The sequence below is a fragment of the Drosophila montana genome, unplaced genomic scaffold (assembly GCF_035044405.1).
Source record: "Drosophila montana isolate Dmon_TW-CO22-7 unplaced genomic scaffold, ASM3504440v1 contig_3734_1, whole genome shotgun sequence".
NCBI classification, from domain to species: Eukaryota; Metazoa; Arthropoda; class Insecta; order Diptera; family Drosophilidae; genus Drosophila; species Drosophila montana.
The window spans coordinates 12879-38611 of NW_026998621.1; the positions used below are offsets into that span (position 1 = coordinate 12879).

A 25733-nucleotide genomic window follows, 5' to 3' on the forward strand; every position below is an offset into this window, starting at 1 on the left:
TCTGACAATATATACCCGAGATATTCCAAAAAATCATCAAAAAAGTTTTGATTTTCGAACGGACCCCGATTTTTAGAGAAAACGTGATGTAACCCCTTGCTTTTCGTCGATTTGGGTCAAAATTTAGATTTTCATTTTTTTGATGCCAATCGATAGTACTGATCCTTACGAGTCATAAATGATATATCATTCGAAAATCGGACATTATTTGGCCGAGATATTCCAAAAAGTCAACAAAAGAATTTACAATAATTCATTTCATTTTAAAATAAAAAATATAAGTTTCAAAGCTGTCAAAAAACTAGTTTATGTATGCCAAAAGCTTTTGTCTCAGGCTTAGCCAAGTTTCACACCACATGTGGGGTGACCATAAAACGGGAAACGTAACAGCTAATTTAATACGCAAAGTTTAAAAGTTTGCCAATTAATTTGTGTAAGGGAAATGTTTAACAAATGAACATAATTTCACAGAATCTTTATTAATTTACAATTTGTATTTTCAATTTATAATTTTGCTTATATCTGATATGTGTTTTAAAACAACATTGACAACATTGAATAATTGTCTGAATTTCTCTGATAATCTTTTCTTTGCGGCAAGCGCAAAACTAACTTAACTGTTAGGCTGGGCGATTGACAGCAGCATGGGGCATCCCCAAGCAACGTCGTCATTGTCTGAGACACAGCCAGAGCAACGTCGCGGCCGCAGTCGGCGTTGCCGCCGGCGTTGACGTCTAGTGTGTGGCAATGTGGCAGCATAGCCTGCGGCTCGCTGGGCCGCACAGTCGTTACTCGGACGAGCAGCCGTTTGCATCGCGCGCAGTTCAAAGTACATACGAATCAAACAAAGGCAGCTCCTGGCATTGGCCCCACAAAGGATACACACACAAGGAATTTGATAGTCCTGCCTGCGTCTTGTTCACCGGAAAGACGGCGCCATTGTGTCGCCCAGCGGTCTACGTGCCTTGTAGAGATTTGTAGCCTTAGCATTCCAGCGCCAAGTAATCCAATACTATTCCTAACTATGTCAGCGCCCATGAAATTCATAATTGCTGGCTTTTGCCTGCTGGCCAGCGCCTACAATATTAGAGGTGAGTTCCGCTCGTTCCGATCGTCGCGCGTTGCACGTGGCTCGCTTTTGGGTGCATTCATAAACACATTAAAACAAAAATTTGTTGTTAATCTTGTGCGAGTTCCAATTGGGCCTGTGCTTACGTGTAATTACATCTGGGGCACCAAGGTTGCCTTTAAATTATGCGCTCTCTAGAGAATGGTCTCAGGTGTGGCTTTTCGATCACTTTCGAATGAATGAAACGTTTCACTTGGATTTTGAGTTTGTTTACATACATTTTTTATTTGTTGGTTTCTTTTTATTTTGCGGCAAATTTTTACGATTTTCTCTGTTTTTTTTTTGCGGTGTTTATAAAAGTTGTACCATGCTTAAAAATAGCCATAAAAATCATAGCTGAATACTGTAAGAGACTAAACAATTTATTTTCATAAATCGATTAAAGGTGATGCTACAATTTTTAACACCTGAGTATGAAACATTCAGTTTAATTTATTGTCGAAATTTAAGATTTCTTTCTTTTCCGGTGTCTACTATATGACATAAACAAATTTATTTTGATAGCCCTTTCATTACTTATATTCAATATTTCATGTCCATGAATTTAGTAAATATTTCAGTTCAAAAGTTTTACATGTGTGAAAATTGAAATTTTATTACAATACAGTAATATAGTTAAAAATTAAACAATTATTGTTCATAACTCAGCGGAAAGCTGTTAAAAATGTTTTCACACCTGCGTATACAACATTTAGGGAAATATCTTGATGATTACCAAAATGTATTTCTGTTTTATGGCTTTTATATGTCATAAACAAATTGCTTTTTGGAATATTTATATATACATGAATAGATTGAAGAGCTGTTTGTGGTACAAGTTGCTCGCATGTGCACAAATTTTAAGGTTTATTAATTACAGAAAGTCTGGAGAATAAATCTCTGGCATTATACTTAAGACTAAAACGAATGAATCGAATTATTCCAAATTTGATTGGATAAATATATGGCGTAGAGAGGTATATACTGTCAGATATGGCACTCGTGAGTGAAACGAATTATATAGAATTTATTTTTTACGATTATTTAATGGTTTAAGCAAATAGAAATTGATCGATTGCTTTTTGGAATATTTGTATGGCGATATACCTACACGCAAGCCGACATATTTATTGTAACAAATTTAGTTAATTATAAGCTATTCAGGCTTACGCTTGCGTACTGAACACGAAGTTTACGAATCGAACCCCTACAAAGAGGTGAAAGATTACTTATTTATATGAGAGCTTACGATTGCGTACGGAGTAAGAAGTTTAGATGTATAGGATCTTACCTCTGCAAGGAGGCAAAAGAAAAATGTTATATATATAATTGATAACCTCCTTTACTTCCTGTAACTTTCTTAAAAAAAACATATATTATTTTTTCTGATATTAAGAAACCTTTATATTTAATTATCCTTTTATGACTGCACAAAATCTCAGTTCAAGTCGTGCTTCTTGAAGGGCTTGGCTAATTTACAGCTGAGTTTTTACAATCTTTTGCCAACACGCAAACACTTTGTGGGTCAATGTACAGAAAATTTGCGCACTTTTTCTACAGATACATACACAAATATATATTCATAAGAAATAAATATATGTATGTGTCGTAATTTGGCGGCATTTTTGTGATTTTCACGCTGTTCAATGATTGGCATGGGAAGGAAATCTGAATGCATTTGTGTATTTTGGAATTGCTTGTTGTTTATTTATCTTAAATATTTGCAAGCTATTTGCTTTGTTTCACACACAGACACACGCACACACACATAGCGTAGAATGCATTTGCATTTGGCCATAAAAATCGTTGATTAATGCAGCAATGCAACTTAATTAAATTTGCTCTTAATATGCATTAATTGACTGCTGAAGTGAACTACTAATTATAATTACTCATAATTCAGTCAGATTGAATATGGAATTAATTCCTGTTGCTTTCCCAATTGTCATGGCATGGGCTGCTGTGTCTGTGAGGGTCCTGCAATTATCTAATTGGCTTGCATTCAATCAGGACCCCACTGCGCATCTGCTTGGAGCACTGCGCATGTCAAACTGGCGCCAGAACGGCGTCTGCTCCAGTTTCCAGCAGCGCCGGCCTAGCCAAAACTCATCTCAACTGTACTCGCGTATCCAGCACAGATTTCTACCCCCACCTAGCTGGATGCGTGGAAACTATGTCACAGACCTCGACTGTGTGTGTGTGTGTTTGTGTGTGTATCTGTGTGTGGTGGGGGTTCAAGTTTGGTTCGAATTGCTTGGCATAAATTGCGTAATTTGTAGATAACTGATAATGCGACAGGCGTTGCTCGGCTTGTTTTCGTTCAAAATGAGCTGACAAACAGGATGCGCAGATTGAGCACGCTTCACAGGATACTAGACCACCCCCCGCCATCAACTAACCCCCCTCACCAGCTGACATGTGGTCTGGGGGTTCACTTAATTGCAGGCGACAACAAACTTCCGATGCGTATCAAATTATGCCATGAATACACTTTGCTTGTTGTTTTTCACTATGCTTGAGTTTATTTTCTTATTTTTCGGTGGTGCGAGCTAAGTGCGGATGTGCGAAAGCCTTTTGCTGTATATTGTTGCAATTTTTGATTTAGGGGTTGCAAATGCCCACCCTCGAGATACAACATTTGCATATAGAGAGAAAGCAACTTCCTGTAGACTTCAATTGCAAGGCTTCCACTTTCAATAGCTCAGATCAAAGAAATAGATTGGCCGACACGGAAATACCCTATAACACGTTCACGATGTGGATGCTTTAAATGGTTTAGTTCTAGTCTAAACGAGTTATCTTTAGAAAAAATATGTATATCGGGTATATATAGAATTTATCACACGCCAACAAATAAATCTACATTGGGTATTTCTAGAACTAGAATATTTACTGAATGCGTTTATATTTTCCTATTACTTTGATAAAAAAGGTTGAACAGGTTCCCCTCACTCCTGGCTGGTGACAAATGGGGTTGTATAGCCAAATGCTAATCCCGTGTCCCTTCTACTTTGCACTCGCTTACAATGCATTACATGAAAAATTAGACTTCGATAACTGCTGATGAATATTTTTGGTAAAAATGGGTAATACTAGCCAGACTTGAGGTTGCAATCAATTTTAATTTAAAAGCAGCCACATATCACTTCAGCTATCGCAAATACATGTACGATTCTAAATGGCTTTTTTTTGCCATCCTGTTTCTATTTCTTAAAAAAACCTCTTGATACGCTTCTTACATCACTTCGCTGGGTACAGGGTATAGGCACAGCTTAAATAACAGGCTGTGCGTCAGTTCGATAAGAAAGTAGCTAGCACGCGACCTTGACTTGGCCCCTATGTGTACCGTACAAACAATCAATTACGTCGAGTATAAAAACGGCACTAGTTAGTCCATCTAGAGACTTCTTCGACTAGGGCGCTGGCAAATTACCCGCAATTGCACGTCAGTTTAGAGGAAGCCTGAGAACTAGAACCGACAAGGTTTTAAAATGCAGACGTTGACTTGAACGTGGGCGTTAGGGGCTGCATAAATGAACAATAATAACAACAACAACAACAACAATAAGAACAACAACTAATAACTACAATACAGCACGCGTCAATGTTGTCTTGAGCGCTGACAGCTGAAGGACTCGCTCGACTGACGTTTAAGGTGCCAGCAAATTCATAATAATGTAATTTAATACACTCACATTTTCAAAATTAAATGCAAATTTTGTCGGCGTCAATATTTGACACCCAGCTCGAGAACTGGGTCCGGTAGCTGCCATGACGCGTGTCAAGGTCCCAACATTGGCGGACAACTAACAACAACATTGCATGTTTGATTTAGATTTACGGCAAGTTGACTTTTAAAAAAGAAAATAACCCAACATGTAAGGAAAGTTTTGTCCTTACAAACTGCCCGCCTGCAACATTTTTGCTGACCACCTTGCTGTGGACATGCTAAAACCTTGAAGGCACACAAAAGCCAAACGAACCATCTTGATCTTCGGGTCTGTCAGAGCCAACAGCTAATCACGCATACCTAAGTTGAGAAAAATGAATTTGCATGTTTGTTTTGACCAGCAGGTGGTTCCAGGGCACGTCATTTTCCATGCTCACCCCCACCCCCAGACGGCAAACAATCTAATTAAATATTAATTTTATGCGAATCACTTCCAAAAATACGCTCACTCTTCTTGTGCTGTGCCAATGCTTCCTCTGTCAATGTTTACCAAAAATTGAATTTAATTTAAAAACAAATTATATAGAAAACATAAATAAACAAAGCGCTTGATAAAACAACAACAAAAAATCACAGTGTGATAGGCAAATCAATCAGCGAGTGGGGAAAAAAGTGATGAGAGAATTATGAGAGAAAGAGGCAAAGTAGTATTGAGTAGTGCTCATGAAAACTTACACTCAAAGAAAAAGTTGAATGTGTTCTCAACAATATTATATTTTTAATAGTTTTATCTACTTTAATAAGTTTACTTTTTTCATTACAAAAATGGAATTCTCTTCCAATCCAACTGTCTGTTTATGTTTTTTTCTTTTTGCATAAAAACACAAAATAAAAACAAGTTATCGAAACAAAAATATTAACTTTTTTATTTCTCCAAAAACTAAATAATTTTTAAGACATTAAAAGATATTATTAATATATATTAAACAAATTTTTAACAGACATTTTATATAAACACACGTTTTAGATTACTTGAGAGCATGTTGAAAATGGAATTGTGGTAATCAATTATATATAATGGGTGATTTCCTCGACAGTGTACTTTATACTCTCACACCTCTGACTCATCATGCAATACTCTAAAGCCCGAACACGTTTTTGGTCAAGCTCTACATTTAAAAAGTTGATAACAAATTTTGCGAGTCAACAGTTTTTAGTGCTTCATGGACGCATAAAAATCTCATAAAAATCTTGGCTCTCTCTCAGCCACGAAACAGAGTCGTTCATATTGCGGGTGCAATAATAAATTTCACTTACTCTCAAATGGCATTTAGTTGTGTATACGTAATAAAAATTCAATGAAGGCGCCGCTTCGACTCGCTACGCACAATTCACAGTCTGCTGCGGCTGCCGAACGGATATTCAACGAGGGTTGGACCAGAATTTGGGGGTGGCGACACATAAAGTTAGTTGGGTTTGTTTTTGGCACAAAGACTGATGATGTCAACAGCTACAAGCGTTGGATACACAATACGGGTTTGCTCTTGAATGGGCAAAATGTAAGAATAGTTTTACGCCAGCTATTAGAGACCCAGCCAAATTGAGGCCAGGCCGTAAAGGTCGTGTAGTAAACAAGCTAATCAAATCATTTATTTGGCCATCTTTACAGCACATGAACATCAGCATTTGCAGTGCTGGCACTGCAGCTCGGACACCATTGGAGCGGAGGACTTTTGCGATGTGACCTTTCAGGAGGATAACATACCGACGGATCTGATCAAGGAGCGCAATATAAATCTGCTGCGCAGCTGCAACAGCAGCATCAACTCGGATCACGAGCGTCCCGTTTGCCGCAAAACTGTGGAGGAGTGTAAGTAAATCAAGCCGACTACCAAGCCCCTACTTACAGTTTTGTTTACTTTAGATAATGGCAAGATCATAACCAAACGATTCTGCTACTACACCAACAAGTCGGATCCCGTGGAGCTGTGCAACGTGACCACTCCGGAGAAGAATGTGCGGCGAATATTCTGTGAGGATTGCCTCTCAGATCGCTGCAATGGCTCCACACGCCTTGCCGCCATCTTGGCCGCCATTTTGCTGCCCGCTCTGGCCTTGGGAAATCAGTTGGCCAACTGAGCGGCAGTTGCTTCAATCGTATCTCTATTTTAGTTGGAACGTGATATTTTGTTTAGCCCCAAATGCTAAGCCGTTTGCTGATTAACTTTAATTATTTACTTAGTTTAGTTTTAGGTGTATTATTCCTCTGTAGTCCTTTTATGTTAAGCCTGTATTTTAATTTATTATTTATAGAACTATTTTCTAATGGATTTCATAATTTGCCTAAATAATTTTAAATAAAACTGGATAAACAAATAAATACTAGCTTAGCTTCACAGGAGTATTAACTACAACCACAACAAGCCACGCTCTACAAAACATATACCCCATAAATAATAATAATAAAATTATAAAACAAACTTTAAATGTACAAGTCAAACACCGCAAGCATTCTCTAATGTATTTATCACAGTTAGATAAACAGAAAAAAACACAACCCGAATAAAGTTTATGATCTATGTAACAGTTGTTGGATGTTATATTTATTATGGGACAACTTATAGCATAAATAGGCAAAATCTTATGGAGCGTACCTATGGGCAGACTCTATATGTAACATATGGCCAGGCTCCAAATGCTGTGCTCTGCCAGATTTTTAAAACAATATCATATTTTGATGCCTCTTATAAAATCTGCATACATAAGTCAATAATTATGTTAGATATATGGAACAGGCTTACCAGGCAGGAGTTTATCTTTGCCCTTACCTAATATTCCCCTTTTTGACTCTTTCAGATAATCCTTGTTATTCCAATCACAGTTGCAGGCAGAAATTATAGACTCCCGTTTGAATCACATCTATACTAAAGTTGATCGAATTTTTTGTTAATTGCACCTTTTTCTATTTCTGATTAATTCGTTTTTATATAAAATTCCAGTTAAGTATTGGTCACGTCTCTGTATTTAAAGTTGATCCTAGGCTCTTTTGATTACGAAGACTGATTTGTTACTGGGGCAAACACTATCTGTTAAAATATCGCATATTCTTGTTTTTCTTTTAGAATAATCTGCCTGAACTTGCGATTCAATTGACTAACTCGGGCTCTACTATATATCTAAAAGTAATTTAGCTTAGCTCACTTAATCGAAGCCACTATTAATCCAATTAGGCAACCTACATAACTTACAAGTGACTCACTTCGACCTCATTTCACGCATATCCTTCGTCCTGCCTGTCATTTCTGTGCCCTTTTAATCGCTGTTCTCAATCGCAGCCTGTTTGACACCTGCCATCGGAGTCTATAAATCTGTGTTGACATTATCTTATTGAATCTATGCAAATGGAAAATTGCACCCCGTGGTTTGAACTGCTGATTCGTTGAAAAATGCGCTCATGTGTTAAGAACTTGGATTTATCAACAAAATATTGTCAGACATCGAAATTTAGATATCCTTTCTAATCAAACCCAAAGAAATATTTATTTTGATCGATATTGTAAGTTGATTTTTAAACTCGTTTCCACTTGTGTTTTTATACTAGACTTTAATTATCAAAGTGTATTAATAAGAACTTATGGAAAGAAACTGAAATCCGTATATTATCAATTATTCCTTCCTGAGCAACTTGCGACCCATTTAAAATATTTATATATTTAAATTTTTATTCGCATTACACACATGCCACACCCAATATGAGGAGAGCCGAAGCGACCAATCAAACTCAAAATGTAAACATACATATACAATGCATATCGGAATAGGAACCGGAACCGGCTTTAATCTAAGCCAAGCGTATCCGATGTCAGAGCATTGATTGGTAAAGCCACTAAGAGCAAGGCTAATCCAATTAGACGATAAGTGAATATTCTATGAGTTCTTTGCTGACCTCATTTCACATTTATCCTGCGGCTTTGCCTCATTTTCTGTCCTCCGGTTCTGAAGCTATGAGGCCATTGCTACCCACTGTGCCTTTGGCTCTGTCCCGCTGCTTAAATCTAATTAAATCTGTGTAAATCTATACTGGCAGAACATTTGCAAAAGAGATTGTGCCCTATCAGCTCCGGATCGTGCGTAATAAGGGAACATGAAAGAAAAATGTTTTCGAAAAATAATGATGCATACTTTTGGGTGGCATTACAAAATTGTTGAGTGTTTTACCTACTCATCGACAATTTTAACTCTTGCAAATAAACAAGTAGTCTCTCTAGGGAGTGCCCGACTAGGATATACCCTGTTACTTCAAACGTAATGAATAACAAATGAAAGATCCTTGATCTATGTATACTATTCCAGAAGTTACAATTAAACCTAATCGACTTTCACAAAAAGCTGAATTTTGATATCAATTTCATGAATTGCTTGGCAATTTGGTAAGTTACCTATATAAATTGTAGGTTCTGAGAACAGACGAACATTTCTAGATCGAACGAAAACTTTATTCTGCCAGTTACATAAATTTCAACAAAACTATTATACCCTTTTTATCCATTTTGATTGGGATCAGGGTATAAAAAGATCTTTTGTGCCTCTCTTAAAAAATGAAAAACAAATAATAAATTGACAATTATGTGCTAGCGAATCAAGAACTAAAGTGATTCATTCTACAGACAATCGTTATAGCATCTGCTTAAAATACAATAGATACTTTTATAGTCGGATATGCGATTTAAATGATCAGTTGTTTTTCTAAATAACATAAGTTACACATCTCTGAGTGCACAGCTGCATGCTAATGGTATAAAAAGTAAGAAAAACTGTTGAAATACTGTGAATAAATATCTGCATGACACTCTGGCGATCTTAGTGTTAATGTGGCTGAGAAGCTCACTAATATATATATATATATACATTTCAAAACAAACAAAAATATTAACAGTGTTTATTATTTCTTGGTATTCATTATTTGTTAAAGTTTTTCTCTCAGTGCATAAGCAACCTATTGAAAAGCTTGACTACGAAATTGTTATTTCAAAACACATACCAAAAAGTAAACAAGTGATGTAGAACTGGTTCAAGAATTACTCAGAAGAACATTTTATGACATTAACTTGTTTATTGCTGACACATTAGATATTTTTCACTCAAAACTAAACTTAAAGTGGACAGTTCAGTCGCCGTTACGCTCAAAAAACTAAGCATAAGATAATCAGTTTATAAAAAGACTATAACGTTTGGTATAGTTTTTTTTACAAAACTGATTCAAAACATAGACGAAAAGCAAAACAAATGTCTGAAAACCGGTTCGACATATTATTTTGCCCTCACAGTGTTTTCCACTCAAGTCTCAACTCTCAGAGTGAGCAGCGCAGTCGCTGTTGCGCTTAGAGAACTGAGTGATATGAGAATGGGGGATGGTGACTGCGAGTGAGGCTGATGGGTTGGCCAGACGTCTGAACGGGGCAACAGAATCGTGAGCTTGTCAGACGTGCAGCAGACATTGTCAGCATAGGTTGAGAGTTGTAGAGTAGCTCCGGTAAAAATATCAAATCAAGTAACAACAAGTAAAATGGTATCCGCCGTGAAATGCAGTTTGGCCGTGGCCGTTATGATTAGTCTGGCCTGTTCGGGTGTGTATTTTATGATTTTATGATTTTGTGATTTCCGAAACGCATTTGAGAAAGAAAAACCTGTTTGAACTAATAAACTCTGATGCTAACTTCCAGCCTATGCCATCAAGTGCTACCAATGCGAGTCGCTTACAACACCCAAATGCGGCCTCAAGTTTGAGGAGGATGAGACTCTGTTAATGGATTGCGCCAGAATCGGTCCACCGCGCTATCTGCAGAACTTCTTCCCACTACGCAACGCGACCGGCTGCATGAAGAAGACCCTCGAGAGCGGTAAGTTCTAACATATTAACAGATTCGCCAATCTGTGGCATCCATTAGAGGCGGCTCTCATGCGAGCAATGGGACTCGTATTATGCTACGATGATTATGATGTCATTTTATGTACATGAATAGTTTTTTTTTTTTTTGGTTGTCGTGTTGTCGTGTTTTGTTCGGGCTGTGTTTTGCGCTGTTGTTGAATTTGGTGCGTATTTCTGGCCATTGTCGCGTTTTCTGGTTTCGTGTAATTTCGTATAATTTTGAGATTAGTGTCAGAGAGCGTGTAGAATTAATAATGACGTGATTGTTGGTGGGAATGAGCGTGAAATTTGGATATTAAAAATATTGTAATATTCCGTTTCAATTGAATTCAAATTGCCAAAGTTTTTCTATTTTCCATATTTTCTTGGAGGAATTTTTCGTTTTTCTTATTTACTTTAAAAGAGAAAACTTGGGAATTCTACATATCAATGAAATTTACATAAAGCTTTGTTGATTTTTCTGAATGAAGCAAATTAGCATATTTATTCATTGTCCCTCTTTTAAATAATGGCTTACGAATTCTTTTAGACATTTCAAAATTAGTTAAATTAATTATATATATTAAATTTTTATAGGATTAACATTTGGAAATAAAAGTCAGTATTAAATATAGAGAGAAAGTATAAAGGTTGTTAGACATGAATATTTTTCTGTTGCTTTTATTTAATAAAACAACATAATGAGATACATATCTTACATATCGTTTGCTTCCAATTATTAAAAAAATGTATATGTTTTTTAAACTGCGATAAAAGCTAATAGAAATAACAAACGATTATTTTAAATTTTATGTCGAAAGGTTTGTTTTTCTTTAAGATTCATAATTGTTTGTAGAATTGATTACCATAATAAGCGGCATGCTGATATCGTCAAAGCGTATTGTTAACCAACTCAACCGCAAAAATTATCCAGACCGGCACAAAGGGCCCAAACGCAAATAAGAAATCTGTTGACTCAAGTAATTGTCGGTTGACTGAAAAATGCGTCAGGGAGCGTAGTAAATTTTCATATTAATTGGCAGAGTAGAAGATTGCACAAACAACTTGCATTGTTACGAGCAGCTGGAAAACAATGCATTCATTGTAAATAAACAACTGTTTTTTTGTGTGTTAATTTTGATGTTTAAACAAAACGTGAAAGTTATTTCTCACATTTCTTATATTCATTGTCACTTTTAGTTATCGGCCACCCGCAGATCGTGCGTAGTTGTTACTTTGGCGACGTATCCAACATCCAGACTGGGTGCCAGTCGGATCCCTCGTTGCCCTTCGTCAAGCAGTTGGGCTGTGATGTGTGCACCAAGGACGAGTGCAACGGCTCCGCCTCCCTCGCCCCCATTGCTGGAGGCATCCTGCTGTTCTTCGGCGTGGCCCGCTTGTTGGCCTAGATCTCTAGTATTTGGCATTAGTTCTTAACTTTTGGTTGTATTTAAGTATTTTTCTGTATCAACTGCAATTTTGATTATGCCCCATAGTTGTAAAATAATCTCGTTTAAATTTGTGCCTATCCCATTTGCAATTGCAAGCAATAAAATATTTATGGATCACTTAAACAATTATATTGAACGTTTTCTTCAACTTTTCAGTGTGATTTCTCATCAAAAAATAAAAAAGAATGCAAAATAAGGTAGCATAACGATTAGAATTGGGAATAGTTTTCTGAAATATTTCAAAATCGTCTTTAATATTATTTTAGAATATTAATTTAATCTAATTTGGTAAAGGTATGCTTCTAATAGTTAGCTCAACAAACAAAAAATTATATAGATATTTATTTGCTATACAATTATCATTGAAAATATTTAGACGTGTTAACAAAGCCAAATGAAAATAAACAAAGAAAAATATATAATATATTTATTTATAACATTAAGAGAGATCTCAATATAAAGGAAGGGTTTGTATGTATTAAAAGAAACGAAAACACAAATATTCTAAACTTTTAAGAGAATATTTTCTATTATTCAGTCTGTCCGTTCTTCCCATCTTTGTCTTTCTATATCTATTCTCTTATATTCTCTTGCTATAAGTTATAATTTTAATAATTTTCTATTTTCGAGATGCGTGAGTTGATCGTCGGAACTAAACTTATTATACTAAATATAAATAAATGTATCTAAAGATAAGATGTCGAAGACTTCCAATACAATAACCCAATTGGACGAAAAAAAAAACAAAAACTGGGCTTTTGCAATTGAATGTGACGACTTTTGGGTATGTGTAATAACTAAGTACATTCATTCATTCATGACTCATTTACAATTGCAAATAACGCCCAAGCCCAACACCTGGAAATTCAAATTAGTCTGAGCAACAACAAAACAAATGTTCGTAAGTGGCCCAAAAGTGGAACAATTAAACTGAGAAAAGGTCATGCGATTCGTTGAACTCCCCAACCCAAACGCCCTCATATGCGTGCGGGTGTGGGTATGGGTCTGGGTATGTAAATGTGTGAACGTGCGTGTGTGTGTCTGCATTATTAATTATGTTTAATTGAGTTAAATTTCAATGTGCAGGCCGAGTCGTAGTCGAGTTTGAAAAAGTGTTAAGCACGGTTTACAATGCGCAGCGCATCGAAAATGTCAATAAACTGCAACTGAGACTCGTGTGAGTCGAGGCAACTTCCTCCCAGCAGCTGCTGCCTCTCAATTGACCCAAACTCATTTGGAATAATTTGAAAAAATTAACCAATTGAGGAAGCGTAGAAAATCATGTAAGTAATGAAGACAAAATTAAGCAGCTGCTTGAGAAAAACCACTTAAAGAAATTCTGAGCGTCCTAAGTGAAAATACAATTTGCGTTAATGAACAAACACACTAATAAAGTGATTACAATAGACAAATAGAGAATAATTATTGTAGGACTTCTCTTTTAGCGTATTCAAATTAACAAGAAACGTGATAATACGGTTATATTCGACACGCCAGAGATTTAATACCCTTGTAGACATGTCCCTTTTGCAGATATGTGAGAATTGACATCTCATGAATGCTGAGCTTGATGAAAATATCTTCTTTTTGACCGATCTAGTCCGATAGTAGCCCGATGTATATAAGGTTTTGCATGTATATGTGAATCAAAGTGAAACTAATACATCCTGAGTTTGGTTTCCATACCAGACCCTACTTTCCGACCGATCGTCCCTATGACAGCTATGTATGATAAAGTGGTCCCGAGCAGATTTGAATTTCTAACGGGGGGAACTGTCTGAAAAAAGTAGATCTTAAATGTTAAGCCTAAAACTTGCAACGGGCAAGGCCGGAAAATAACTGCCAGTAGTTCAATAAAACTTAAGCATTTGCTTTGTAAATAGATTACAATTTTCATGATAATTATTAATCGACAACAGTAATATTCCATAGAATTTAATTTAATGTAATTAGCTTGAAATTATGATACACATTTTTAAGTGCGAATTGAATGATAGGTTTAGGTGACGCTCCCTGCCTATCGCGTTACACATTTCATAGCTTACTGATAATGCTGTTTTGAAAAGGTCTGAGCCGGGAACAAAATCGTGAGCTTGTTAGACGTGCAGCAGAACTTCACAGAACAGATTGAGAGTTTTGAGTATCTCAGGTAAAAATATCAAATCAAGTAACATCAAGTAAAATGGTGTCCGCCGTAAAATGCAGTTTGGCCGTGGCCGTTCTGATTAGTCTGGCCTATTCGGGTGTGTATTTTATGATTTTATGTTTTCCGAAACGAATCCGAGAAAGAAAAACCTGTTGAAACTATTAAACTCTTGTGATAATTTGAAGCTATGCCATCAAGTGCTACGAATGCGATTCGATTTCTACACCCAAATGCGCCCTGAAGATTGAGGAGGATGAGTCTTTGTTAACTGAATGCAAATATATATTTACGTGATTCTTTCAAATGTGCCGCCCAACCGGCTGTATGAAGATTAAAGTCAAGAGCGGTAAGTTCTGAAATCAGGCACATATTAAAATAATCATTAATCAGTGGCATCTATTAGGGAATAATGTTGTGATTGTTATTGGAAATATTCGTTTCATTAATTCAATTCAATTAAATTGAGATTTAATTTGAAATGGCACTTTCACTTAATAAAATAACATATGGAGATTCATAACATAACAAAACAACAGAAAAATCCCACAAAAATAAACAAACTTATCACAACGTTTTTTTTTTATATATTATAATTATTTTAGAATTGATTGCAAGTATCTTTTTTTTTTAAAAAAAACGTTTAGGTTTCTTTCAGATATCATACCTCCATTTTCACTTTTAGTTGCTGGCAATGCACTGACACTCAGATTGGCTGCGACAAGAACGTCTCGTTTCCCATCGTCGAGGAATTGAGTAGTGAAGTTTGCACCAATAACAAATGCAACGGATTTTGATGACCTAAAATATGTTCATTAAATATTAAGAGATTTTTAAATGGTTTTTCATAAATGTGGTGTGGCATTTGAGCAGCTACATAGACTTTTACAAATATTTCCTGATTTGATTTATTTATTTATTTCATTATTTCATGATCAAAAATATGTATACTCTATGGAGTCGGATGCTTCCTTCTGCCTGTTTTCCAAAGGGTTCAGAGTATAAAAACAGGGCGATCTTTGTGAAGCCGAAGGCTTGATACATTTGCAGACATGCTATATTTCTTATTTGACGATTTATCTAACGAAGCTTTCCCATAACAACGACATTATTTTATATCTGGGATCAAAAGTGTATTTCTTAAAGCATTTCATTTAGAATTTCATTCACGTTTAGTCATACAAAAATAATGACGGCAATACAAAATTAAATTGTTTTTGTTCCTTGAGTTATGTTGAATTGCCAAGCATTATGAATAATTTTGCTTTTTTATTTGATTTATACAGGTTTTTTAGCTGTGGCTTTAAACAAATTCTTTCGCTAGATCAACAACAAGCATTTTATATCAGCTGCGACAATTGCAAGAGAGGCTTGCCCACCTTGTTTACAACAAACAGCTCTCTTGATAAACTATGTTTACGCACTCCAAGTGGATTTGAATGTTTACCAATATTAATGCTGACGAGCTACGAATCCTGCAGAAAACAACAAATAGCTTATAGTCAGTTTTCTCCTGTTAACTACGCAGTATCAAATAAAAGCACCAGTCAAATATCGGAAAAAAATACTCAAACTGTGCGCCGAAGTTGAAATACCCTTAAAGGAATTACAAAAATGAGATTCTCCATACAAAATATAACATACATATCGCATTCCAAGCCGGAACAAATTCTACCAAGCCAACCATCTATATTCCAGCCAGGTAATTAAAAAAAAAAAAAGAATACCAATTCCCTATTTTCTTAAATTAAATTACCTACCCAGTCGTGCATAGTTAAATAAAACTGAATTATCTCCCCCTTAAATAGAGAACATAATTTTCAGTTGCTGACTTTATTCAATTGTCTTCAATTTAATAAAGTAAGCTTAGAATTATGTTAAGCATTTATATGTATGTATCGATAGATTGGGTTAGGTAATGCTCTCGCTCCATTGAGTTACAGTGATAATGCCCTCAACAAAAGTTTAGAAAATGAAAACAAAACCCGTTTGTACTATGGGCGTGAAATGCTGAATGGGTTGCATACAAATGAGATGCCGCATAATGATGCATAGGCAACATGACATAAATCAGACTTAATACTTATGCTCAAAAAAATAAAAAAGCAATGATATTGCGTGTCTGCTTGTCTTTTTATCGTGTCCAAAGGAAAAAGTAAATAAATAAGACAAAATACGTCTGACATCACCGAAAACAAGTTCTCTAAATCGTAATATACTTATATATCGTGCATATATACAGACATAAACAAATTGCGGTCATATGCTTAGATGTTTGTGTGTCAAGCCAAAAATTCTAAACTCAAAATTGAATACAAAATTGCCCAAGTGCAAAGAAAAACACGCAAATGAAACAAGACTCACTCGAAAATGTGTATGAGCGTGAGTGTCAGTATGAGTACTGGGAGTACTGAGTGTCAGTTTGAGTGCCAGTTTGAGTGTGAGTGCGCGTCTGTTTGGCTAAGTTTTGAAATTTGTACAAATCAGACGCTCAACTGTCGCCGCGCCGTTCAGATCTATATAATTCAGTTCGTTTCCTTACAGCTTATTTATTTCATTTCGCTACAAAGTGCTACAAAATGGTTTCCAAAGTGGGGCGCGTTCTGGCCGTGGCCATTCTGGCCGCCCTGGCCTGCACGGGTATGTCTAAGAGTCTGTGTGAAGAGTAAAGCAGCACCCAGCACAGTAAATTCCCTTTGCAGGCTATGCCATCAAGTGCTATCAGTGCGAATCTGTCAGCAGTCCCAAGTGTGGCGAGAAGTTTGAGGCTGATGACAGCCTGCTCTTGGACTGTGCCCGCATTGCCCCGCCGCGTTTCCTGCAGACCTTCTTACCCGTCCGCAATGCCACCGGCTGCATGAAGAAGACCATCGATGGCGGTAAGTTTTCTGCTAAATGCCCAACTAGCTACTCCGCCGCACGCATCTAACATGATGTCATAAGCGTCAAGTTGTTGTACATTCAATTAGCTTGATTAGTTTTAATCGTACTGCTTGAGCTGGGCGTAGGCGTCGGCGTCGACGTCGGCGTCCGTCATTTGGGCGTACAATTAACCAACTAGGCGTATGCGCAATGAGAAAATACTTTAATTATATATCAGACAACGAATTTCGTATTTTTTAAAAACGAGCAGCAAAAATTTCGCATTGCTTTCCATTAAAAAAGATATTTGTTTCATATTTTTATAAAAGTGATCTAATGTCTTATAAGACAGCATTCCATAAGGTTTCTGTTAATTAGTATGCATATATGTATATTTATTTAATTATGCCAAATCACTTTTTTTTAAATATGGGAACAGATGTGGGGATCGTGTTATTCGAACCGTTGAACTGAGCTTATTGTTTTGCATTTTAAGGCAATTACCGCATTCGTGCTTGGCTTGTAAAGCTGTTAGATGTTATTTGACGAGCTCTGGGCTGTTCTCCAGCGAAAAGTACATATATTGAGTTTTATTATTCATTATTCATTTAATGGATTTAGTTGACAGAAGCCTTTAAGTGTTGATCTAATTTCATTTGCAATTTATTTTAAAATTACATTTTCTCATATACAATTCATTGTTGATCTGCAGTGAGTGTAATTGGAGTCATCGTAGATGTATTAGTTGAAGGCTAGGAAGTGTTGCTGAAAATGACATCAGAATTATTATTACTAATGGGAAACATTTTTTAATTTTCGCGTTTTTTTCTGCTTTTTTTGTAAGCACAAAGATGAATACTTGAAATTAATAAACAAAGATCCATAATCAAACTAATTTGTTCTCAATATATATCTGTGTCATACAACTTTTAGAAACCATACAACTTTTGCGCACCTAGAACATTTTCTCTAGAAAATTCATCAATAGAAAAAATGCTTGAATTGAACAAAACTATTTTCGTACAAAAGTACAAAGCCCAATGTAAATTTCAGCAGCTAGAGTGTACATATATGTAAAAATTTTAATTATTACAGGAAAGTATTTTTAGCCAGCCTTGATGTCGTATCGAATACTAAGTCTAAGTAAATAATTTATATGAAATTTGTTTTCGTATTCAATTGTAACTGTTAATAATCTAAACTTTTAACTTTTTTATGAGTGTAGAAAACAGCAAAGCATCCATCAACATTTGAGAGGCGCGGAGCGTGCCTCGCCGGCAATCAAGCTGGCTGTCAGGTAGTCATCCACGAATTAGTCACAGCTATTTTGAATGTAGCTGTTTTTTAGTATCGTATGTGAGTAGGTTTACAGTCATTAGAGTTCTATGGAAACTGCGCATTATGTAGGCAGATTCGCCAATTGAGAAAATTAGTTCTGCCTGTGGAAAGCTACCAGAAAAAAATGTAAATAGAATTCGAATAACAGTTAATCGACGTGGAAACAATGACAGACCTTGAAAACAATCAGCAACAAAGCCGCAAAACTCACAGGGCCCCTCAACCTGGCAATGTCAACGCCTCTGATTAGCAATTGTTAGCTTCAGTATGAAAAATATGCAACAAATGACGACGCAGTGCATCCAAAATTAGCAATTACCTGACAATGAGAATTTCTTCAAATATTGCACCCAACTAATTAACAATACGAATTTCGCCGCCGTTTCAGTGCCCGGCCATCCGCAGGTCGTGCGCAGCTGCTACTTCGGTGACATCAGCAACACACAGGTCGGCTGCCAGGGGGATCCCTCCATGCCCTTCCTCAAGCAGCTCAGCTGCGAAGTGTGCAACAAGGACGAGTGCAACGGCTCCGCCTCCCTCGCCCCCATTGCCGGAGCTATTCTGCTGTTCTTCGGCGTTGCCCGCTTGTTGGCCTAAATTTAACTGGAGTCTTCAGCTTCCAATCCTAAATCGCAAATTGGAAAATTCAACATGTGTCTTATGTATTACCAAAATTTTGTACATCATTATTGAAATTTTAAGTAAAATCAAAAAAGAAACGTTTTTTTAAGTGGATTAAAACAGCTTTTAAACCGAATTACATTTGTTTAGTTCTTTTGGTTTTATATTTTTTTTTTAATTAGTTTTGTTAACAAACGAAAGTTCTTAAACATATATCAATTTACAGATATTTATATATATTGTTTCAGCGGGAATCCGAGTTTTCAGGCCGAATTATAAATGTTATAAAGTTTTACCCATATTTAAAAATCCTCTAGATTGATTATTCTTGTAAGTCATATAATATACTATTATTTGCGTGTTCTCATTTGTTAAAATTGTACATGTTAAAATAAACATGTTTAAGCGATTAATCTGACAATTAAATAGCCTTTTTCTATAGCGCAGCCAATTACTAATTTTGTTTATCAAACCAACTAAAAGCAAAATCTTACCATATAGAACTACTGTATCAACAGATCAATATAATTACAGCTACAATGAGTAAGTTTTTGTGTTATAACTTTTTTGCACAACACTTAAGATTTCACAATATTTGAGAGTGTGATATTTTTTCGACAAAAATTTTTGTATAGCTTTTATAGCAGCAATCGATCGGAGAAAAAGTTTTTGTATTAATGCACTTCCATGACACATGCTTCACACATGTGTTATTTACTTTTTACTATATTTATTTTACTTATTACTACATTATTGAAATCGAATATATTATTTATTCATTCGAAATATCTAACATTCTTCTGGACAATTACAGATTTAGCCAAATAATCAAATATACGTGCGATTCGCTCCATTGTTTGAACTCATATTGGCCTAATTTATAGGGAAAACTGTAAGAATTCGAAGGCTCACTCGCAAAATTCCGATAAATAATTTTTCTAAATATTCCAAATATTTCAAAAGACGGAAAAAGTCGTATAAGGTTATATGATCTTGACATATACACTCACACATATACACACAATTTGCAAGCTTCTTCTCCTTGTCGCACTTATGGTGTGCGGCTGCGCTGCTTTTGCCCTTTGCCACATACTATGGGAAATGCTTAAGTGTTTTTTGCTTCGGTGTTTTTGTCCGATTTCAATAAAATTTTGAGGGCATAGTATGGATGTATTCAAAAAATTAAATATTCTAAATGTGAAACCGTACAAAATTTGTTGTATATAGCTCTTATGAGCCACGAAATATAATGAAAAATCGACTTAATGGAATTCATTTGTAACATAATCTTGCGGGCATTAGGAAGAACTGCATTCAATAAATCTAATAAGAATATATATAAACGAGCCCACATATCCCACAGAGTCAAATATATATTTCTCTATAAAATCATTACCTAAGGTAATCGAATTGTTCGAAGTGCTACAAAAACAATTAAACTTAAAATTAAGTTATGAAGCATTTTGCAATACACATAAGTTTTTCCGCACAATTATTTTAAATTATTATCGTTTAACTGTAAAATCATTTAACTATTAAGCTCGTCCTTTGACAGCGACGAAGTCATCATTTAGGGAAATGTATTGAAAATGTGTCCACAGTGAAAGCTGTCCTTGCATCCAAGGCCGTAATTAAAGCTCCTGCTCACACTCCCCCGCCACACATAACACTAGCACACGCAGCTACCTACACGCACACACTCACCCACACTGTCAAGTTGTTTGTGCTCTTTGGCAGCTTTGTTAGCTCTCTTTGCTGTTATTAAAAAGGGGCTAAGAGCCAACTGAAATCGCATGGCGTCTTCCTCCATATGTGTGCTATAAATTCTACCTAGAATATACATATATATTTTATTCATTTGACGGTGTGTGTCTGAGGGAAATTCATTAAAATTAGACAATTTCAATAGGTGTCCCGCGAGCGCTGGCCAGCAAGTTTCCCAGACCCGAAGACAGGAACAAGCGGGCGAGCGAAAGAGTGAGGAGGATAGGAGTGAGACAGAGGTACATACATATATAGAAAGAGAGAGCGAGGGAGAGTGAGAGCCCAGAAGTGGAATTTGGAAACGCTTTGGCATTTTTCAGTATAATTTCGAACGCGGCCGTCGACTGACTGACGGCTGAGGCGTTTTCTGCTTTATAAACAGAACACACCGGAAAATAACAACAACAACAACAAGAAAAGATACAAATCTCTATAGACAGAGCGGGCGAATGTTGTTAGACATCGGTGCGGAAATCTAAGCAAAATATAGCCATAGAACGCAAGAAAGACGCGAGTTTACAGTGCCGAAAACATCAAAATAATACAAATATAAGAAATATGCAAAGAAACGAGTAATTTATAGAAATATATTTGTAAATGCCCCGACTAAGACGCAAGCAAACACTTTCAAACCAAATTGTTTCGTTTCAATTGCTTTCCGCGAGTCGAGTGAAAAAGTTAAAAATAAAAGAGAAAATACAATTAAGGAAAGCAACATAAGAAATTTCCATAAAGAACCAAATGCCAATGCGGCAATTAAAATAAGTGATAAAGATTTTCCATATATAACAACAAAATCCAAATAAATCCAAACAAGTTCTATAAATGCTCTAAATTCTATACAGCCGGTTGTGGAAAAAGCTTGGATTTTCCTTTGTTTTTCTTTAATACGAAAACATCAGTTAAATGCAGTATTTACTTTGCTTTGGCGCCCTCCTCACGCTGCTGGCCACAGGTTCGCTTTTGACCATTTTGTCTTTAGCCATTAAACTCAACAATATATATATATACATATATATCTATATGTATATTCAATGCCAACAGCTTACGCCATCAGATGCTACTCATGTGAGTCCGTTTACGAGACGAGCTGCGGCGAAAATTTCGAAATCGAGAATCATTTCAAGTACGATTGCGCCTTTATTGCCCCGCCCCGTTTTTTGGAAAACGAGCTAACCAACAAGAATGCGACAGCGTGCCTGAAGCGAGTTTTTCGCGGTAAGTATTTTCCACCCAACCAACTCACAAATATATTCATGAATGAAAATGATTCGGACGGAAAAGTATGCGGTCTTTTATAAGATGACCTTAATACATGAAAATCAAATAAATTTCTTACGCGTCCCTTAACGGCCAATTAGGATATAACAAGGCGGGAGAGTTGAAGAGAGAGAGAGAGAGAGAGAGAGCGTCTCAGTGGAATAAAAAATGTATCTGTAAGATCAACATGTGTATCTTTAGGTCACAGATTTCGGGATAAGATACAGACTTTGTATAAATAAATCATGCTTTAAAAAATGAATTCGTATTGTTAGTGTCTTTTTTGTATAAGTTCAAAAGTCAAAAGTATGTTTGAGTTAAGTTAAGTTAATCTCCGTGCTACACGAGTCTATCTTTGTAAATGCTGATGTATCTGGCATTTTCAAGTGGACAATGCGAGATAAAAATTAGATCTTAATGTTACGTATAAGTATTAATTTAATAATTAAAAATGTACATGCACTTTTTCTTACCCGGCTCAATTCTAAATTGGTTCCGACAGCGTTCTTTTTGAAGCAAGTCAATCTCACAAATTCTACCTTCAACTAATTATGAGATATCCCTTCTTCTATAAAATATACCATTTAGGACTCGATAGTATCGAGACTATTGTTCAATTTGATCATAAAGTCGGATCTGTTCTATTGTCAATAAATCTACCTATGAAGAACCAAGAGCCATATATTTTCAAAATTAGAATTTATTTACCAGAGCTATAGTCATTTAGAGCTTTAAAGAAATGTAGGGTCTTGGACTAACGATCGGCAATCAAAAATGTCCAATCTTAAATTAGCACAAATTTCCTAAAACGGTATGGGGTTACACGATCGGACTTTATCTAGACAAGTAATGAAAATTCAATTAATAGAATTGTGCTAGAATTTGCAGTTGGGTCTGCAGTCATTATCAAAGCACGGACTTTTAAATACGCACACTCAAATAAGTTTAAATTTGATTGATCAATCAGTATACAACATATTCGTATACCTTATATACAAAAGACAAAATGCTTTGAGCTTGAATCTGAAATGATTGTGATATTATAATATTGTAATAGTCACCAATGAATTCCGCTTTTCGGCCACCAAAGCTGTGTTTTTTTATGTCCCGCCGCCTAAAAGTATGCCGCAAGATTGTTAAAATTAATTGTTTGAATTGATTTTTGAACCGCAAACAGAAAATGGCGTCAACAAATTCGTGCGTGGCTGCTACTTTGGCGAGGTGAACGAGACGGAGATTGGCTGCAAGCTGGACCCCACGCTGATCGCCGTGCAGAACGCCAGCTGCCACGTGTGCGACAACGAGAACTACTGCAATGGAGCGGATCATCCGCAGGTGCATCTGTGGCAACTGCCCGCATTGGCGTTGTATCTGCTGGCAGCTCGATGGCTGCAGGGCGGCCAACGGGACGTATGAGGCATGTTTAAGGCATTAGGCATAAGTTGTTGTTGTTCTTAGTTTGTTGTTATATGTATATGGCCATGGCCAAGAAAGCCGAGAAAGCGCCAAAGGCCAGCTAATAAAATCTAAATTATTATAGAATAAAGCGAAAATTGTTTATTTGTGCGCGCAATGAACTCTCGGGGCAGAGGCGTCTGCGGCATGAACAAGGGCGCGCCGCCCACACACACACAAACAGACACACACACACAGCGTACACACACTCATGCAGGCACACCCAATAGCGCCGTGTATTTTGCACCAATCCATGTTTCATGTCAACGGACATTTATTTTCGGCTATCAAAATGCCGCTCATACCATTTCCATTTTCATTTCCATATCGTATATGTGTGGCCTGTACTAGACGCGGTCAGCCAAATGAAAACCAAATGTGTTATATGGAAAATAACAAAAAGAAGAAAATAGCGCAAAAAATAAAATAAAAACTGAATACAAAACTCATCATTCAGAATGCGATTGGCTTTGGCTCAGTCTCGCGTGTGCAGCTCGTCCGGCTGGTTCGGCCATGTGACGCTCTGGGCGCGATCAACTGGCCAATCTGTGCACTCATAATATACAAGCTATCCGTCATCTGTATTCCTACCTGGGCACTACACACACACTCGCACACACACACACACACACACACGGATAGACAACAGTTGGGCATGTTGGGGCGCTGGGTGTTGACGTTGGGGCTGCTGCTCGTTTCGCTGGCCGCTACAGGTGAGCGCATCGAACGTGTCATACATTGTTGACACACATATTAAACACACACATTTAACACACACACACACACACACACACGCACTCACATATCGTCATCGACACACAGCTCTGGCCGTTAGCTGCTATGAATGCGATTCCGTCAACGATTCGAATTGCGGCGATGATTTTCAGCCCGATGACATTGCCAAAACGGACTGCGATTCCATGGAGCTGCCAGAACATTTGCGTGCTTACTATTTGCAGCGACCCGACACTGCGTGCCTGACCAAGTACTACAGGGGCTGTAAGTATGCCAAGCTTTAGTTAGTTTATCTAAATATAACCGACTAACTAACAAATTGATTAGAAGTTTCCACCTGCAAATGTGGTAAATGCGTGGAAATTTCTCTTCTTCATTTATAGTTGAATCTGCTTAAAATTAATTTTTAATATATGTGAAAATTAATTTTACAAAATTTCACCCGGGTAGTATAAGCTAGTGTACTTATATGTGTATCTTCTCTTCTTTTTTGCAGCACTTGATGAAGCGTTGTTTGTGCGACGTTCCTGCGCTTTCGGTGATTTGTCTGTGTGCGATGAACAGCCGGATCCGGTGATGCCGCAGCTCAGCTTCCTGGGCTGTGTTTTCTGCCACAAGGATTTCTGTAATCGGAGCACGCGCCTCGCACACGTCCACAGCACGGTTTTGAGCGTAATGCTAATTTTAGTTTACTTATTCAGCAATTGAATATGTTGAGAATCGAATAGAAAGGTCTTAACTGAAAGCAACATGTTTGATATTTTTGCAACATTTTACATTTTATTTGATTTAGCTTCGTTTTGTTTTTATACATCCACTAAAATGATTTAACATACATAATTATATATATATATTTATAATAATAATGCATTATTTCGTTTGAAATACATAATATATAATCGGGTATATCTTTCAATTGTATTCGTTTATTACCGTATGTGTGTGTATTTGTAATTCATAAAATAAAATAATAATAATAATACAAAATAAATAAACAACACGCTCTATAATTCAAATAGCGAACAACGCATAGTTAAAATATGTTCGTATATATCTATATATATATTATTCATTGTAATATTTCAGTTTGCATAATATATAACTTCAGTTGGAGCTTATCATCGTTTATATATATATATATATGTATAACACACTTAGATGTGTCTTCTACATAATGGTCGGTTATTGTACAAATTAAATGATCGAAACCTAACAACGACTACACATAGAGAACAATTCTTATAATTATATAGAAAACAGTGTAAACAATTGTATATGTACAGAAGATAATGAATTAGTTGACTCTTTGCTGCCCTTTGTCAAATACTGTTCAGATTAATATGAGCGCACCCGCAACCTCTCCCCTCAGCCTAGCCCAACAATCATCTGAGAATTTGTATCAATAGTCAACCAAGTAA

At 36.4% G+C, this 25733-nt stretch overlaps 5 protein-coding genes across 6 annotated transcripts; all 5 read left to right on the top strand.

Moving 5' to 3' along the window:
* Positions 1 to 797: 797 nt before the first annotated feature.
* Positions 798 to 7364, top strand: twit (target of wit). The gene is made up of 3 exons (XM_064695306.1): positions 798 to 1091; positions 6448 to 6648; positions 6703 to 7364. The coding sequence occupies exons 1-3, from the start codon at positions 1025 to 1027 to the stop codon at positions 6915 to 6917; spliced, it is 483 nt and encodes a 160-aa protein (XP_064551376.1). The 5' UTR covers positions 798 to 1024; the 3' UTR covers positions 6918 to 7364.
* Positions 7365 to 10243: 2879 nt separating this feature from the next.
* On the top strand, positions 10244 to 12263 carry LOC135437409 (UPAR/Ly6 domain-containing protein bero). Its single transcript, XM_064695332.1, has 3 exons — positions 10244 to 10405; positions 10502 to 10678; positions 11887 to 12263. The coding sequence occupies exons 1-3, from the start codon at positions 10345 to 10347 to the stop codon at positions 12093 to 12095; spliced, it is 447 nt and encodes a 148-aa protein (XP_064551402.1). The 5' UTR covers positions 10244 to 10344; the 3' UTR covers positions 12096 to 12263.
* A 4491-nt stretch (positions 12264 to 16754) lies between these two features.
* Positions 16755 to 19237, top strand: LOC135437410 (UPAR/Ly6 domain-containing protein bero-like). Its single transcript, XM_064695333.1, has 3 exons — positions 16755 to 16920; positions 16983 to 17159; positions 18869 to 19237. Exons 1-3 carry the CDS (start codon positions 16860 to 16862, stop codon positions 19075 to 19077), a joined length of 447 nt encoding a protein of 148 aa, XP_064551403.1. The 5' UTR covers positions 16755 to 16859; the 3' UTR covers positions 19078 to 19237.
* A 1953-nt stretch (positions 19238 to 21190) lies between these two features.
* LOC135437373 (UPAR/Ly6 domain-containing protein CG9338) lies at positions 21191 to 23671 on the top strand. Its single transcript, XM_064695274.1, has 3 exons — positions 21191 to 21820; positions 21910 to 22083; positions 23303 to 23671. Exons 1-3 carry the CDS (start codon positions 21772 to 21774, stop codon positions 23539 to 23541), a joined length of 462 nt encoding a protein of 153 aa, XP_064551344.1. The 5' UTR covers positions 21191 to 21771; the 3' UTR covers positions 23542 to 23671.
* A 376-nt stretch (positions 23672 to 24047) lies between these two features.
* Positions 24048 to 25160, top strand: LOC135437374 (UPAR/Ly6 domain-containing protein bero). 2 transcript variants are annotated; one of them, XM_064695276.1, is made up of 3 exons: positions 24048 to 24287; positions 24397 to 24579; positions 24812 to 25160. In XM_064695276.1, the coding sequence occupies exons 1-3, from the start codon at positions 24236 to 24238 to the stop codon at positions 25021 to 25023; spliced, it is 447 nt and encodes a 148-aa protein (XP_064551346.1). In that variant the 5' UTR covers positions 24048 to 24235; the 3' UTR covers positions 25024 to 25160. The 2 variants fall into 2 exon arrangements, with proteins under 2 accessions (XP_064551346.1, XP_064551345.1); XM_064695275.1 differs by having other exon boundaries at positions 24050 to 24293; positions 24403 to 24579; positions 24812 to 25157.
* Positions 25161 to 25733: the final 573 nt, after the last annotated feature.

Excerpts from the sequence above, each read along its gene's own strand:
- twit (XM_064695306.1), top strand. The coding sequence starts at position 1,025 with ATGTCAGCGCCCATGAAATTCATAATTGCTGGCTTTTGCCTGCTGGCC. Across the intron at positions 1,092-6,447 it reads CAGCGCCTACAATATTAGAG|CACATGAACATCAGCATTTG; the intron begins GTGAGTTCCGCT and ends CCATCTTTACAG. Across the intron at positions 6,649-6,702 it reads CCGCAAAACTGTGGAGGAGT|ATAATGGCAAGATCATAACC; the intron begins GTAAGTAAATCA and ends TGTTTACTTTAG.
- LOC135437409 (XM_064695332.1), top strand. The coding sequence starts at position 10,345 with ATGGTATCCGCCGTGAAATGCAGTTTGGCCGTGGCCGTTATGATTAGT. Across the intron at positions 10,406-10,501 it reads GATTAGTCTGGCCTGTTCGG|CCTATGCCATCAAGTGCTAC; the intron begins GTGTGTATTTTA and ends GCTAACTTCCAG. Across the intron at positions 10,679-11,886 it reads GAAGAAGACCCTCGAGAGCG|TTATCGGCCACCCGCAGATC; the intron begins GTAAGTTCTAAC and ends TGTCACTTTTAG.
- LOC135437410 (XM_064695333.1), top strand. The coding sequence starts at position 16,860 with ATGGTTTCCAAAGTGGGGCGCGTTCTGGCCGTGGCCATTCTGGCCGCC. Across the intron at positions 16,921-16,982 it reads GGCCGCCCTGGCCTGCACGG|GCTATGCCATCAAGTGCTAT; the intron begins GTATGTCTAAGA and ends TTCCCTTTGCAG. Across the intron at positions 17,160-18,868 it reads GAAGAAGACCATCGATGGCG|TGCCCGGCCATCCGCAGGTC; the intron begins GTAAGTTTTCTG and ends CCGCCGTTTCAG.
- LOC135437373 (XM_064695274.1), top strand. The coding sequence starts at position 21,772 with ATGCAGTATTTACTTTGCTTTGGCGCCCTCCTCACGCTGCTGGCCACA. Across the intron at positions 21,821-21,909 it reads CCTCACGCTGCTGGCCACAG|CTTACGCCATCAGATGCTAC; the intron begins GTTCGCTTTTGA and ends CAATGCCAACAG. Across the intron at positions 22,084-23,302 it reads CCTGAAGCGAGTTTTTCGCG|AAAATGGCGTCAACAAATTC; the intron begins GTAAGTATTTTC and ends AACCGCAAACAG.
- LOC135437374 (XM_064695276.1), top strand. The coding sequence starts at position 24,236 with ATGTTGGGGCGCTGGGTGTTGACGTTGGGGCTGCTGCTCGTTTCGCTG. Across the intron at positions 24,288-24,396 it reads GCTGCTCGTTTCGCTGGCCG|ACACAGCTCTGGCCGTTAGC; the intron begins CTACAGGTGAGC and ends ATCGTCATCGAC. Across the intron at positions 24,580-24,811 it reads GACCAAGTACTACAGGGGCT|CACTTGATGAAGCGTTGTTT; the intron begins GTAAGTATGCCA and ends TCTTTTTTGCAG.